At 44.4% G+C, this 15,605-nt stretch overlaps 1 protein-coding gene across 3 annotated transcripts in view; it reads right to left on the minus strand.

The window, feature by feature from the left end:
- The window catches only part of ALDH18A1 (aldehyde dehydrogenase 18 family member A1), a 40,880-nt gene extending 26,270 nt beyond the window's left edge, over positions 1-14,610 (minus strand). For 2 of the 3 annotated variants that reach the window (XM_058543607.1, XM_058543605.1), the window contains exons 1-5: positions 14,491-14,608; positions 11,512-11,627; positions 4,858-5,072; positions 418-567; positions 212-316 (exon numbers count right to left, since the gene is read on the minus strand). In XM_058543607.1, the coding sequence (XP_058399590.1) occupies positions 212-316; positions 418-567; positions 4,858-5,072; positions 11,512-11,599 (558 nt within the window). In that variant the 5' untranslated portion in view covers positions 11,600-11,627; positions 14,491-14,608. Of the gene's footprint in view, positions 1-211; positions 317-417; positions 568-4,857; positions 5,073-11,511; positions 11,628-14,481 lie in introns of all 3 variants that reach the window. The other variant, XM_058543606.1, reaches the window with a different exon arrangement.
- Positions 14,611-15,605: the final 995 nt, after the last annotated feature.

Genomic DNA, 15,605 nt, shown 5'->3' on the forward strand with positions numbered 1-15,605 from the left:
AGGCACTGATATTATCCTCATTTTTCAGATGAAGAGACTGAGGCACAAAAAGGTTAGACTTCGAGACTTTCTGCAGACCTCTCAACTAGTAAGTGGTGAAGATGAGACTGTATCCTGGCAGTCTGGCTCCAGAGCCCTGCTCATAACCCCCTTGCTCCATGGGAATTACCCTCATGGGTCCCACACACCCTTGCAAAGGTCAGCCTCTCACCTGGGCAGCACAGATGCTATACTGGGTAAACATGGCTTCATACAAGGCCATCAGCCCACTCTGTCCGGCAGCTGCGCAGGCTCGGGCTTCTAAGACAGGTATTGCCTGTAACACACCAACAGACAAGGTGTGGTTGCGAGTGAGGGAAAGCGACCTGAGAACCCCTATTACTGGGGGGTGGGGGGTGGGGGGGCAGCAGCACTCACCATCTCTTTCAGCTGGTTCTGCCCTGAGTGCAGGGCCTGCCGCACGCTCTGAGACAGAAGGATCTCATGGCGCAAGCGCTGCTTCCCAAAGGCTACGGCTCCACTGGTCACCAGCATCATCTCTCGGCCTTGATTCTGCAGCACTGACACCTGACATCGAGGAAGGAAAAGGTACCACAGGTCACTGTAATATCTCTTTCTTCTTGTCACAAGAGACTCAGGTACAGTGGGCTAATCAGTGAATCCCAAATGCTCGTTTAAGACCAGCACTGGGCTGGCTCTGGAAGAATCACCGAGGTGGTTTGGTAAAAATACAGATTCCTACATGCTTCCTCAAATCTGATAAATAGCTAGCAGACAGAAATCAGAAGTTTTTAATAAGGGGATTCTGGTGTATAGCCAGGTTTGGCACTTGAAGGTATCTGGAGGAGCCTATTATGCAGAAGGCCTAGTTGTTTCAGGAAATAAAGCCCAGAAAAGAACTCTGGAGCTAGGAATTGCAACGTAAACTTAGCACAGGCATCTCAAATTCCAAGACATGATCTGAGGAGATGAGGCTGTTTTGGGGGCATGTCTGATCCCTATGGGTTGCCTTTGGCTAGACCAGGGAAAGACCCTGAAGATTCAAGATGCAAATAGAGCCAATATTCCTAACCTATCCATTTCTCCTGATGCTTGAACCCTACAACCTAGCTCAGGAACTGACAAATAGCTGCGATAAACCATGATTTAAAAAAATAACTTTTTATCATAGAAAATATCATACTTAATCAAAGTGATAGGAATCATATTATAAATCCTCATATGCTCATCACCCAGCTTCTAAAACTATTTCTCATGGCCAATTTCTCACTCTCCAATATTTCTCCAATAGCCCCAGGCTCCAGACATATTATTTCATCTGTATATATTTCAGCAGTAATTGCTAAAAGATAGGGAATATATATAGAAAAATGCACAAAACCATTATCATCTGAAACATTTCAATAATTCCTTAATATCAAATACCTAGTGTCCATGTTTCCCCAATTTTTTTAGCTTGCTCAAATTGAGGTGCAAATTAACCTCATACATTGCAATTAATTGAAATGTCTCTTAATTCTCTTTTAATCCACAGGTTCCACCTCTATCAGTTTTTTTTCCCCTTGCAATTTTTTGTTAAAGAAACTGGGTTGTTTGTCCTTTGGGGTTTCCCAGGCTCGATTTTCCTGCTTGTGTCCTTGTGGCATAGTTTAATGCTGTACTCTATATTTCCTGTAAACTGCTGTTAGGTATGGAGGCTTGATTTTATTGTCAAGAATTCTTTATAGGTCGTGGTGTCCATCGAGAGGATACACAATGCCTGGCTGTCTTTCTTTCTGTGATGTTAGCAGTTGTTGATGACCACTACCAAGATCCATTGATTCATTAGGGGCAAAATGCTGATATTCTAATTCATTCATTCCTTCTTCATTTACACGCTGGAATACTTCCATAAAGGGAAACTTTCCTTCATTAACTATTGGGTTACCTTGAGATATAGTTCGTATATGAAAGGCAGGATAGGGCGGCCCGGTGGCAGAGCGGTTAGGTGAAAGGCAGGACAGATGTGTGTCTCTTTCCCTTTATCTACCAGTTTTCAAAATAACGAGTAGGTTCTCTAGTATCCTCCAAAGATGACCAATGAAGTTTTTCTTTTTTTTTTTTAATTTTTATTTATTTATTTTTTTCCCCCAAAGCCCCAGTAGATAGTTGTATGTCATAGTTGCACAGCCTTCTAGTTGCTGTATGTGGGACACGGCCTCAGCACGGCCCGAGAAGCAATGCGTCGGTGTGCACCCGGGATCCGAACCCGGGCCGCCAGCAGCCGAGCGCGTGTGCTTAACCGCTAAGCCACGGGGACGGCCCCCCAATGAGGTTTTTCAAAATATCATTCTGAATTCACGGATTTAAACATATTTCATGTGTTTAAATTCATTGCAGTAATTATCTTTATTGATGTTCAGATCTTCCCATCTTTGGCCAGTAGAAGCCACTTTAAACTGGCTCTTGAGTCCATCTAACATGAGCAGATGACTTGGACAAGAGAGCTGACTCTACATGTTAGTACTGCCCTGATCTAGAAAGCCTTTCCATGAGGTCCATAGGTGTCCCTAAAAGGGAAGCTGGTGAACTAAGCAAACCATTACCTGGTTCTCCCCACTGTTTTCATCAAGTTTCTCCTCTACTCAAAATCTTCAATCTTCCTTCGAGATTGAACCCCAATTCCTCTATCTGGCTTCAAAGCCCTGCCTAATGGAATAATGCACTTTATCTCCCATTCTCCCTGAGGAGACCGCCACCACTTCTTTCAAGCTCACCTCCTTCCTGGCCCACCAGCATGCCAAACTCATTCCTGTTTTTGTCCTCCATCTGGAATCCACTCATAGTACCTTCCGTTCCCTAGAACTCCTAGGTTGCACAACTCCAGGCGCACCATTCACGCTGTGCATTTAGCAGCGTAGAACATTTCCCCACTGTTGGTACAAATCCTACCAGTCATGAAGGCCGAGTCCCAGCTCTCCTAGGAAGCCCCAAGAATAACCACACTCTCATCTGACTTTCCCATCTCTGGACCCCATCTCAGGACTTTCAAGTCCTGTGGATGCCAAACCAAATCAGGCACTGTCATTTGGACCTACTGATTTGGCTATTTACTGCTTTGAACAATCAGCTAATGGTTCTGGGAGTCCCAGTTCTGGCTCCCCAAGGGCAGAGACAACAGCCAGAGGTCTGTTAAGCCCCTCAGAATGTAGTCCTTTGATAAATATTTTTTAAACTGAGTTGATCTGATGGACTCAATTTGGGAGGCAGATCTGATAATAATTGCTTAGTACAGAAAATATAAAAAGAAAATCCCATTAAGTTTCAGGTTAGCAGTTTCCTAATACCAACTCCTCAGTAAAGTTGCTTTTTAAAAACTGAAAATAAGGTTGTGGAGGATACAGCTGAGATACAGCTAGAATGGAAAAGCTCTGGCTTTATCTCCAGGATGCCTTGGATGTCTGGTTTTTGACTCTTGGTCAGAGGTTGGCAAAATACGGCCTGCAGGTCAAATCTGGCCCGCACTTGTTTGTAAATAAAGTTTTACTGGAAGACAGCCAAGCTAATTCGTTTAGTATCGCCTATGGTTGCTTTTGTGCTACAATGGCAGAGCCGAGCAGTTGAGACAGACACCACATAGCCTAGAAAGCCTAAAGTATTTACTATCTGGCCTTTTACAGAAAAAGTTTGCTCATCCCTGCTCTTGGCACAGATAAATGTAGTGGGATTTGTGATGTGACGTTTAAAGTCCAAAACTCCTGTGTCGACCCCCAAGGTCAGTTTCTTTACTGATAGTTTGCGGTCAGCCTGGCTTGACTGCATGGCCAGTGGGGCATAAAATCCCCTCTGGAAACTTCTGCTTTGAGCCTTTCCAAAACCAAGATTCACCGCACTGATCTCTTCATGATTCAATCTGGAGACAGAGTGTGGTCCCTGTGTGAATAAAGCCCCTTGGGGGCTTGTGAATAGGATGTCTCTTAGACCCCCAATGCTTGCTTACTCTCTCTCTCTTGCTGCCTCGTTTCCTTTGCCTTTAAATGAAAGCCTTACATGAGTATTCTCTGTGAAGTCTGGTAAGTCCTTCGAAATATCTGAACTTGGGAAATCTTTGCAACGATAGCTCATATTTATTTCAAGGTTATTGGGGCTAATTAAAAAAGAGAAAGCCCAGCAAAACAAAACAAAAAAAAACCAGCTCAATATTTACACACATCCATTTGGGTAATCAACCCTGACTATATATTAGTCACCTGGGAACTTTAAAAACACAGATGCGGGGCCGGCCCGGTGGCGCAAGCAGTTGAGTGCGTGCACTCCGCTGCGGCGGCCCAGGGTTCGCCGGTTCGGATCCCGGGCGCACACCAACACACCACTTGTCAAGCCATGCTGTGGCGGCGTCCCATATAAAGTGGAGGAAAATGGGCATGGATGTTAGCCCAGGGCCAGTCTTCCTCAGCAAAAAAAGAGGAGGAGGATTGGCAGATGTTAGCTCAGGGCCGATCTTCCTCACAAAAAAAACAAAACAAAACACAAATGCTTGAACCTCATCCCAGAGATACTTATTAAATGGTTGAGTGTGAAGCTCAAGCATCTCTAGGCCCCTCAGATGATGCTAATGTGCAGTCAGGATTAAGAATCACTGACCTATACTAAGCCTGAGGGATGAACTGCATGAAATCAACTCCTTGACATCCCGTTTGCTTGCCATGGGATGCTGTCTCCCATTGGCACCTACATTGAAAAAGGGAATTTTCCAATTGGGTTAAATCTATCACACTCAAATCAAGATTATTTTTACAAGCTGATAAATCTGAACTGACAGCTTAAAAACCCTATTTTATTTTAGTTCAGCAGAATTTTCCACATCTTGGCAATTACCTGTTCGACAATAGATGCCAGGCGCCCCAGGGCCAGGCCACATTCATCCCCTCGGGTCACCACGGCACTTCCCAGTTTCACCACGATCCTCTTAGCATGCTTCAGCTCACTGCGGTGGGCAAAAGACTTGCCGTGTGTACGACTGAGGGGGACAGTGATAAAGGGGATGTTGCTCCAAGAACGAACATGTCTGGTGGCTGAAGTCTGCACACGATCTGTAGCCCCCAGATAAAGTCAAATGCAAGGAAAAAAAAGAAATACACAATTGACGTCTCAATAAAAGAAAGTGCATGCACAATATTAACCAGTTTAGCCACCAAAAAATAGCTTTATCATTCTTAACTGAGTAAAACCAGTACATCAAAAGCCATGTCTAGCATGTTCTTCTTCTGGTATTGTGTGGAGTTTACACCCAATAACAGGCCACAGGTACACTCAAACACTGCTGGTGAAGAGTTTAAATGAAACAATGTTTCCTGAAGACATGCTGGCAAAATATATCAAAGGCCTTAAAAATGTTTACATCTTCTGATCCAGCAATTCCATGTTCAGAAATTTATTCTAAGGAACTAATCAGAGATGGAGACAAAGAGATTTATCAGAAGGCTGTTCATCAGTGTTATTTATAATGTCCAAAAACCGGCAGAAGAATTAATTAACATTTTTAGAATTTTTAATAACAGAGGAAAATGCTCATATGTTAGTTTCATATACATGTCTAAATGCATAGAAAAAGATGAAGAAAATAAATCAAAATATTAATATTTTATCTCTCGATGGGATTATGAGTGATTTTAATTTTCTTCTTTATTCTTGTGTATGTTTTCCAAATTATGCAGTAAAAACACATTGCTTTCATAATCAGAAAAATGTGTGGTTTTTAAAGAAACCAAATCACTATAAAAACAGAGTGAGTCTGATTAGCAAAGACAATAAAAAGCAAAGTAATCAGTATGAGTAATAAAAAATCATAACTAATCCACCCACAAATTTTCTCTAACATGGCAGCATGAATCCAGATGCCTATAACAAAGATAAAAGAAACCAGATAGCTTTCTGAAGAAAAGTAACGTTGGAGTCAGACTTTTTCCTTCTCTCCCTTTGGACATCTGCCCCTAAGCAATCCTTTCCTGACTCTTTTTTCTTGCAATGCTGTGCAAGATTTCTAAGGACGCAAAAAAAAAAATTGATTAAAAAGCTGAAAATACATCTGCACAAAGCCAAAAGTAAAGCAGTAAGAGCTGAATGGCACGCACTGAACCCCTTCACCACTTCTCATGGGTCCAACTCTTCCTGCTGGCTGCTTACCAATTACCCATTCGCCCTCTCTCTCACAGATTAACAGACCACCCAGTTTTAGCTGAGCAAACCGCCACTAGTCAAAAGACTACATTTCCCAGCCTTTCTTGCTCAGCTAGACACGGCCATGTGACTAAATTCTGGTTAATGAGATACATGTGAAAATGTTATGTGGGACTTCTAGGAATTTCCTTAAAAAGAAAAGCGCTTCCTTCCTCCCTTCATCCATCCTGTTGCTTGGAACCTGGAGCTCAAACATCCATTTTAGACGACAAGAAAGCACATTAAGAACTGTGAAGCAACAAGAAAGCAGTGGCATGGAAGCCTGATGGTTTCACCGGGCTGCCCGGGAAGCCCTGGACTGCCTCTCTTCTTTTAGGACACCAGGCTTCTCTCAGAAGAGAGAGAAATAGATTTCTATCCTGTTTGAGCCATTACTATGTTGGGTTTTCTGTTACACACACCTGACCTAACTGTAACTGATACAGAAGGAGAACTGCATGGGCAGGGGGGCAGGCGAGGCCTGGACAGGAGAGGAGAGGCTGACTGTGGACGTCAGCTGTTCATGGTGGTCCCACTCACAGCAAACGGACCTTCGCTTGGTGGGATTCTCTGATCACAAGAAGCAAGGCAAGATGGGTAACACAGGTTCTCAGCAGGACTAAACTTTAGGCACTTTCCCCTTCACGAGTTCTTTATGTATCATTACAGGCAAATAATAAATATTGCAATGAATTACTAAAGTAATCATTCCAAGCCACCTTTTGGACCATTCTTCTATAACTGTACTGTTACAGAGTAGCTTCCTCTACTTGAATCAACCATTATCACCTCCCTTTATGTTTATAGACAGATTTCTCAGAGCTTCTCTAGACCCACTGCCTCTGTCTCCTGACCATTGACCCATTGACTCCTTTTCTAACAATAATCTTGCTTCTATCCTTTTTCTCTACATTGTGACAATTGTGGGTAAAGCAGGCAGAATCTTATTCTCATGCACCGGAAGATCACTGTGTGTTCTCCTCCTTCTCTGCCTTCTTCACACACAAATCTTAGAAAGAACATTTTTAATGAAGTATTAAAGAGTTCTTTCTTTCCTCTTCTAAATAACCATTTTTTAAGTGACTATGTTTCAGGTTGTGGAGATACAAGAAAGATGATATGGTCTTTTATTTTTACAGTAGGCTTACAGTCTAGTTCCTGGCAGAAAGATGCTAAGTCCATCATCTGGGATAGAACTGGGGCTTGCCACCTTTGCTAGACCCACAGGTGGATTGTCTCTTCCTGCAAGAGGAGTCCCAGGGACTAAAGGACTGGTTTGTTGTTGGGGCTAAGTTTCATAGAAAGCTCCCTTTCTTCATTTCATCAATATAGGTACCTGGCTCAGTCTTCAGGGATATTATCCTAAGCAACATATAAACCTAAGTCTAAGCTTAAAAGTTATCTACATAATAGTTCTGGCCTCACTGACCTGATAGAGAGAGGGGTGGTGGAGGGAGAGACTTACTCCTCCAAGGTTTGGACCTTGGATCACCCGTGGCTGTGTGCAGAGCTCGGAGCTATATCCAAGTTTCACTTATACCTTTGGACTGAGTCTGTTGGCCAGTTATCTCTCCTGTCCACTGTAGGGCTTGTCCTGTCCTGGAAGGGTGCTGAGCATGGGTGGGGCAGAGTAAGAGGGCACTTTATGGACACAGGTAGTGGCAAGTACGTCAGTCCAGGTGATCAAATGGCAGAAACCAATCAGATTCCAGCAGGCCAGGTGAGCATGAACAAGACTCCTGATCGACAGTCTGTATCAGCAGAGGAGGGTGGCACGGCTTGGTGCCAGGTAGTCAAAGGTCATTTGTGGCTGTAGGCAACTGGGTCACAGCAGATCAGGGCTGACAAGGTTCAAGAGGAGGTAATAACTACGAACAAGGTTTCAAGCAGGTAAAAATCCAGTCATGCCCAGTGGGTTCTAGCACAAAGAGAGCTCAGTGGGATCCAGGGGTTTTCGAGTTTCTTCTTCAACAATGCTTTCACCCTCCCAGATTGACCTTACCTTTCCTGTGGACATTTTTTGTGTTCTGCAGTGTGTTATACTTTTTAGCATCCATATTAAGAAGTGAGAAGGCCTTGATTAGCTAGGAAAAATCTAAGGCTTCTGGATGGGTAATCTCTTCCCATCTTCTAAGGAACCTTTAGGCTCTAAGTCCCAAGGAAAAGCTACCTCCTCCTGGTAAGCATAAGGGAATACCGAGGTGTATGTGTGTGCACATGTGTTGGGGTTGGGGGGAGGGTTGTCCACAGTCCTCAAAAGTGCCATGGATCACACTCCAAGGGAGAAGCCCTTTATCTTTTCAGCATCAGAGTCCTTGTGCTCAGCAATCAATGAGGCTGTGTTCCAGGCCTGAACAAGAAGGGCCCTGATATGACTTGTATCTCCCTTCCTGGCCTTCCACTTCCCTCCGTGCTTCTACCTATATGCTTTCTCACTTTGCCTTTTTATTTCTTTTCTGCTCTTCTGCTTATCATGGTCAGTGAACACAGGGCCCCAGACTCCAGAAAAATCTGGATACAAAAAGAGAAAAATCTAGGGACAAGAACAGAAAGTGCCTCCTTTTGTCAATGAGGCTATTGAACGTAAAAAATAATAATATCAACAACAAGAATATTGAAGGGAATACTCACTATACACCAGGAGATGTGTTAACTATTCACACACCTTCTACAGAGGTGGGGGCTACACAAAAGGAGCCAGATGGCCTGGGTGGGAAGCTCAATCCCTCTGCGTACTTGCTGTCACCTTACTGACCTCATAAGGTTGTTGTGGGGGACCAAAGGAGTTAATGCACGAACAGGGATGGGCACAAAGTAAACACTCAATAAACATGAGCTCGTATTATAAAAAAGTGTTAGCTATGGCTACCACCATCATCATCGTCATCTTACTGAATTCTCATGAGTCAAGCCTCATGAGTTAGGTATTATTTTGAGTTAGTTATTACTATTATTAGCCTCATTTTATAAATAAGGGAATTGAGGCCCAGAGAAGTTAAGTAACTTACCAACATTATCAGATTGCAAAAATGGCCACAATACTTGAAGCGTCTCCCATCAACAGGTGGAGTCTATTTTCCCACTCCTTCAATCCGGGCTGGCCCTACGACTTGCTTTGACCAATATAAGGTAGCAGAAGTAACACTGCATAAATTCTGAGCTTGGGCCTCAAGGGGCCTTGCAGCTTCCATGCTTGCTATTCTTGGGAACCCTGCAAACACCATGTGAAGAAGCCAAGGACAGCATTCTGGAGGATGAGAGACCATGCGGAACAGAGATTACCTATCACCCCAGCAGAGGTCCCCCGGCTCTCAACAATCAGCCCTGAGTCAATGTGAGAGCTGACTCAGACACAGAACCACTGTACAGCTGAGCCTGCTCCAAAATGCCAACCCATGGAATTGTGACCTAAATCCATAGCTACTGTCACTAAGTTACTTACTAAGTAAGCAGGAGAGCTAGTTTTCAAAGCCAGGGAGCCTAGTTCCAGACCCTGAACTGTTTTAACTGTTATACTCTTCTTTATAGGAATGGGAAACAGAGGATTTTCCAGAGGATGACCAGCTTGATTAGTTGATAAGCAAGTCTTCTTGCAGTAAGGTTTGGAGATCAGACTGTTGATAAAATTTAGGTGTTATCAAGGAGATAGCCAACTCAAAATATCATAAACAGCCTTTCAACAAATGGTGCTGGACCAACAAGACATTCATAGGCAAAAAAAACGAACCTTGACCTAACCATCACACCTTACACAAAAATTAACTCAAAATGGATCATGGACTTACATGTAAAACTATAAAACTTTTAGAGAAAAACATAGCAGAAAATCTTCAGGATCTAGGGCTATACAAAGAGTTCTTAGATTTGACCCCAAAAGTACAATCCATAAAAGGAAAAATTGATAAATTGGACCTCATCAAAATAAAAAAAACTTTCCTCTGTAAAAGACCCTGTTAAGAGCATGAAATGACAAGCTACAAACTGGGAGAAAATACTTTCACACCACATATCTGACCAAGGACTAGTATCTAGAAGAGATAAAGAACACTCAAAATTCAACAGTAAAAAAACAACTCAACTAAAAATGAGCAAATGACATTTCACGAAGAGGATATACAGATGGAAAATAAGCATATGAAAAGATGTTCAACATTATTAGCCATTAGGGAAAAGCAAGTTAAAACCACAATGATTATCATTATACACCTATCAGAATGGACAAAACCAAAGAGTGACAACATCAAACGCCGGTGAGCAAGACAAGAAAGTGGATCATTCATACATCGCTGGTGTGAATGTAAAATGCTACAGCCACTCTGCAAAAACAGTTCAGCAGTTTCTTATAAAACTAACTACCATACGACCCAGCAACTGAACTCTCGGGCATTTATCTCAGACAAATGAAAACTATGTTCACACAAATGCTGTGCACGAATGTTCACAGCACCCTATTCACAACTGTCAAAAAACAGAAACAACCAGACACCCTTCAATGGGCAAATGGTGACACTAACTATGGTGCACCCATACCATTAAATACTGTTCAGTAATAAAAAGGAACCAACTGATACACACAACGACTTGGATGAATCTCCAGAGAATTCTGCTGAGCAAAAAAAGCCATCCCCAAAGGTCACATACTGTATGATTTCATTTATATAACATTTTGAAATGATAAAATTATAAAAGTGGAGAGCAGATTAGAGGTTGCCAGGAGTTAGGGATGGGGGGAGGGGGACAGCTAGAAAAGAGCAACTTGAAGGATCCCGCAGTGAGGGAAATGTTCTTATCTTGACTCTATCAATGTCAATATCCTGGCTGAGATACTGGAAGAATTGGGTAAAGGGTAGAAGGGATCCTTCAGTATTAGTTCTTAACAACTGCAAGTGAATCTATAATTATCTCAAAACCAAAAACTTAATTACAAAAAAAGTAATGAACAAAAATAGCCTGTAAAAAATTTGGGGGGAATGAATATAGGTAACACTTTAAAAATTTTTTTTAATTTTGAGTTATTTAGTTATTTGACATACAAAAACTGTACAAAATTAACATATACAATTTGACGAGTTTGGAGATAAGCATGCACCCGCAAAACCACCACCACAATCTATGCCACAAACCTATCTATCACCCCACGAGTTTCACTTTATTGATAAATACAAACACTTAGAACATTTCACCAGTTGGCTGCTTCCTTGCTTACTGTCTTTGTCCAATTCTGCCAAAATACATTTTTCTCTCCTTTAAAACTGTTTGAAACATACTTCTACCAAACTTCCCACATACTTAGAAGTTTCCTATGATACATACGAGATCTGGAGAGACCTGGAGATTGGACCCAGGGCAGGAGACGCCGGCCGAAGGGCTGGACCCCAGAGCGGTAGACTTGACTCAACATGCTGCGACGTGGCCACGGATCAAAGTACCTGCAGAATGCGTTTTTAAAAAATGAATAATGAAAAATACTAGACTATTTTATTTTCCTCCACTTCCCCACACTCAAGTGTAAAAACTTGACCCGCCTGCTTCAAACTCCTCTGTCTAAAGAAAAGAGAGAAAAACAAATGGCTCCTTCTCAGGCTCCAACTCTACCTTTCCTTTCCAAGGATCATCTTACTTTTTACGTAAGCAAATGGCAATTAAGGATTATGAATATTTTCAGTGACAAAAAAATCTTTAAGGTATAATGTTTACGTATTGATACTAAATCTTCACAATTCCTATACCATTACGGAGTCGCCAACGGATCAAAACCAGCTCCAACATCCAACAAGCAGCCACTTCCACCTTCCTGCCATCACCTCCCAACAGAACTCTGAAAACCACATATTTGAAATGTCAGCTTGAGCCTTGCTGACACAAGAAGAGGGAGGAAAGGCAAGAGGCTGCTGCCATGTCTTTCTTCTTGCCATCCACAGGAATCTGAAGCACACTCTTGCATCCCTGGGGGGCAGTACAATGCCTGCAAATGGCGGGCATTTTAAATGACCGTGGGCACATCAATGAAACAATGCATGAGAACATGGTGGTTGTGGGCATCTTCCCACCCTAGGTCAAACTTGAGGCTTTAAACACAGAATAGTTTATTTTACAAAAATGTAGGGGGCTCCTTCCCATACATACACAGAGAATAAGCCACTCATTATTGCACCTGTTATGCTACGGGGACACTGCTGTTTTCACAAGATAAGAAAAATACTGCCCCTTGTTTGCTTGCAGGCTTCCTTTTAACTTTTGCTCTATGGATTGGTGGATTTTTCCAACTCTTTTAAATGTGCCTCAAAAGACTAGCATTTAGCCCCACAGTAAAGAACAACAAGGAGTGGCGTGTATTGCTCTTCAATTTATACTGCAAAAGGCACAGAAAGGGAAGAGAAGAGATTGGCAGGACACATCTGTTGTAAAATATATGGCATCTAATAGGCAATAGAAAGTGTTAAGTGCTGTCTTTGTTGACTTCAGTGTTTCTGACAGTCTGGAAGATCACAAGAGAAAACTATTTGCATAAAACTGAAGCATGATATATGGTCTACGTTCCACAGTCTATGTGCACTGCTTACATAAATTCCTTTGCTAATTGTTGCTAAACAGTTATTTACATGTGAATTCTCCAAATACCCAGAGAAGAGCCAAAAGGGTAAAATAATCACATAGTGACAGTAAAATTCTAGTTCCATCTCTTTCACGACCTTCCTCAGCAACTCTAGCATTCAAAGTTGTATATAATCCTACAGGTTAGCTTTTAACTGGCTGTGTTACTGATGCTTTTCCCAACTGGATTATAAACTTCCCACTGACAGCATGGTAAATTGGAACATGGATTTTGCTTGGGCAGATCTGGGTTTGAGCTCTGCGCTTGCTAGCTCTTTGCCTTTTGGAAGGTTACTTAATCTTTCTAAGCCTCAGTTTCCTCATTTGTAAAGCAGGGACAATGACAGTAAGGACCTCATGGGATTACTGTGAGAATTAAATAAGACGATGCATGGAATGCCTGGGTACAACAGATGCTCAATAAATGTCAGTTTTCCTCCTTCTGTCTTTTAGGCACTAATGATGTCTTGCCACCGTTTCTTTATTTCCTTCAGGAGCTGTCACAGGCACACAGAATTCAATAAATATTCTCTGATGGATATAATCACAAATTATACTTATTGACTTTTTACCCCTCTCTTATCTATGAGTAACTGAAAGCTCTGAATGTTTAAGGTCACTAAGTTATTATTAGGTTGAAGACTGACCTAGAAACCAAGCCTCCTGGCCTCTCCCCTGTACCACACCGCCTTCCTTGACTGACTCCTCCCTCACTGCAATGGATGGTTCATCCTGCCAGAGCTTATTATGCCCTCAAAAGAGCAGACAGCTGATTCCAGGGAGCTAAAGGTCTGTGTGTCCGAATGTCTGTCTAGACTCAATGTCATCAATTGAAAAAAGTTTCCATGTTTTGACTCAGGACGTTTCTCAAGTACCTCTTTATAAGTTCAAACAGTAAGTCCTTATCTTACTGATTTGGACAGAGAACTGAACTTTAGTCCCAACAACCCTCCCCGGAAACACGGACTCGGTATATGGCTCACCACTTAAAAACAAAGACCCAGTGATAAATCTCACCGCCTCAGAGAGCAGGGGATAAGGGGGGGGGGGGCGGATCTTAGTGCGCCCTGATGCGCCACAGAACTAGAATTCACAGACCGTATGCCATACTGCAACGTGAGCGAACTCCCAGGCTGCGGGGGGCCTGGTTTTGAGGACAGGATCACGAACGTCCAGGCGGGCCGCGGGTGACTACACACACAGGTCCCTGAGAGTCGGCGTGTGGACAGTTACAAACCAGGGTAACACACTACCACCGATGCAGGTGCACTGGAAGCTGGTTCCGGACTCCCGGACCGAGAAGGGGTCCGCCGAAACTTCAAGCCTCCACCTGGACCAGTTCCTCCATTTGGGTGTACCCAAGGCAGCCAGAGAGTTCGGGTGCCCGAAGCCCCCGCAGACCCTGGCGTCTCCGCGCCGTGGCCTATGGGACCGCGCCGGGGCCTTGCAGCGCGCCCTGGGCGGCCTAGCCTGCAGCCATCCCTCGGCGCACGCCCACACTCACTCGCGGGCCGGGCCCTGGGCCCCCGGCTCCTGCTCGGGTGCATGCCCGCAGCTCCCTCGGTCTCCCGCGGCCTGGCGCGCACACCTCCCCTCGCCTCGGCCGGGCGCCGTACCAGCCCCTGCAGAGGCACCAGCGCCTCGCCATGCCTGCCGCCATCCCCGCCATCCCCGCCGCTCGCCGCGTACCCGCCTCACCGCCAGCACCGGCGCCGCCACCGCTCGGCCAAGCCACCGTGCGCACACTCCACGCCGGACTGATTCTGGTGCCGGCTTACTCTCCTTTTTCTTCCGTCCACGTCGCGCAAGAAGACGTTACGTCAGCGGCGCCGGAGTAAACCCAGGCCGCCGGGCCTCCGCTGTTGACGTGGGGCGAGGGGCCGGCCAGCAGCTGCGCCGCGGCAACGGCGTAGGCGCCGTCTCAGAATCCCGTCGGCGCTCCACGTGGCGGGCCGCGCCCGCCGAGGCCGGGGCAGACGGCGGAGGTGGGGCTTGATCTCTGAGGGTGAACGTCCAGGTCCCAGGAGAGGACAGGGGCCAAAGAGAGTGTCCAAGAGCCGCCCCATCGGGTCTTCCAGAAGCAGTAAAGATACCTGGATCCCTCATCTGCTGGTAGATCCCATAAGGTGTCGATCAGGATATCCCAGGCACACCTCGGAAATAGATTGGATCAGTTCACGCATATTTACAGAGCCCTCACTCCCTGCAAACTTCAGCTGTTTAAATGGGAAATTTTGGGCACTGTGATAAAATGATTTGCCCCTAGTCGTCTGGAGGTTTCCCCAAGGGTCCCAGCCCAGCTCTTATTCAGCAAGGGCACTGGTGAGAATATTGCATTAAAAATAGTTGTATTTAATCCCTGACAATTGGCACCATTCCAAAGGTGAATGCAGATCCACTCTTAAAATTATGGCTCAGACTCTCTCCCTCTTTCCTACTTGCTATGTTTTCCTCAAAGGGCACGTTCTTGCATAGGCACAAACGTAGTGCTGGGCACATGGGCGGGAGCGGGGACGACTCGCAGCACTTGAGTGGAGGTCAGTGTCAGGAAGGCAGTCTTGCTCCTTCTGTGGTTGTCCCTGACAACGTTGCTGAGCCTATTTATTCATTTCCTCATTCATTAAAGATTTGCTACTTTATGTGCCAGGCATTCCCAAGGTGTGGAGGAAGACATTGTCCTCTCCCTAGATGAGTTCACAGCCTTATGGGAGACACACATATGTGAGCAAATGATTACAACACAATGTGAGGAATGGTAGAGGAGGGGGTGCCCGTGGATTCAGCCAAGTCTTTAAAAAGAGAGTAGACATTGG

The sequence above is a fragment of the Diceros bicornis genome, chromosome 6, assembly GCF_020826845.1.
Source record: "Diceros bicornis minor isolate mBicDic1 chromosome 6, mDicBic1.mat.cur, whole genome shotgun sequence".
Taxonomy (NCBI): Eukaryota; Metazoa; Chordata; class Mammalia; order Perissodactyla; family Rhinocerotidae; genus Diceros; species Diceros bicornis.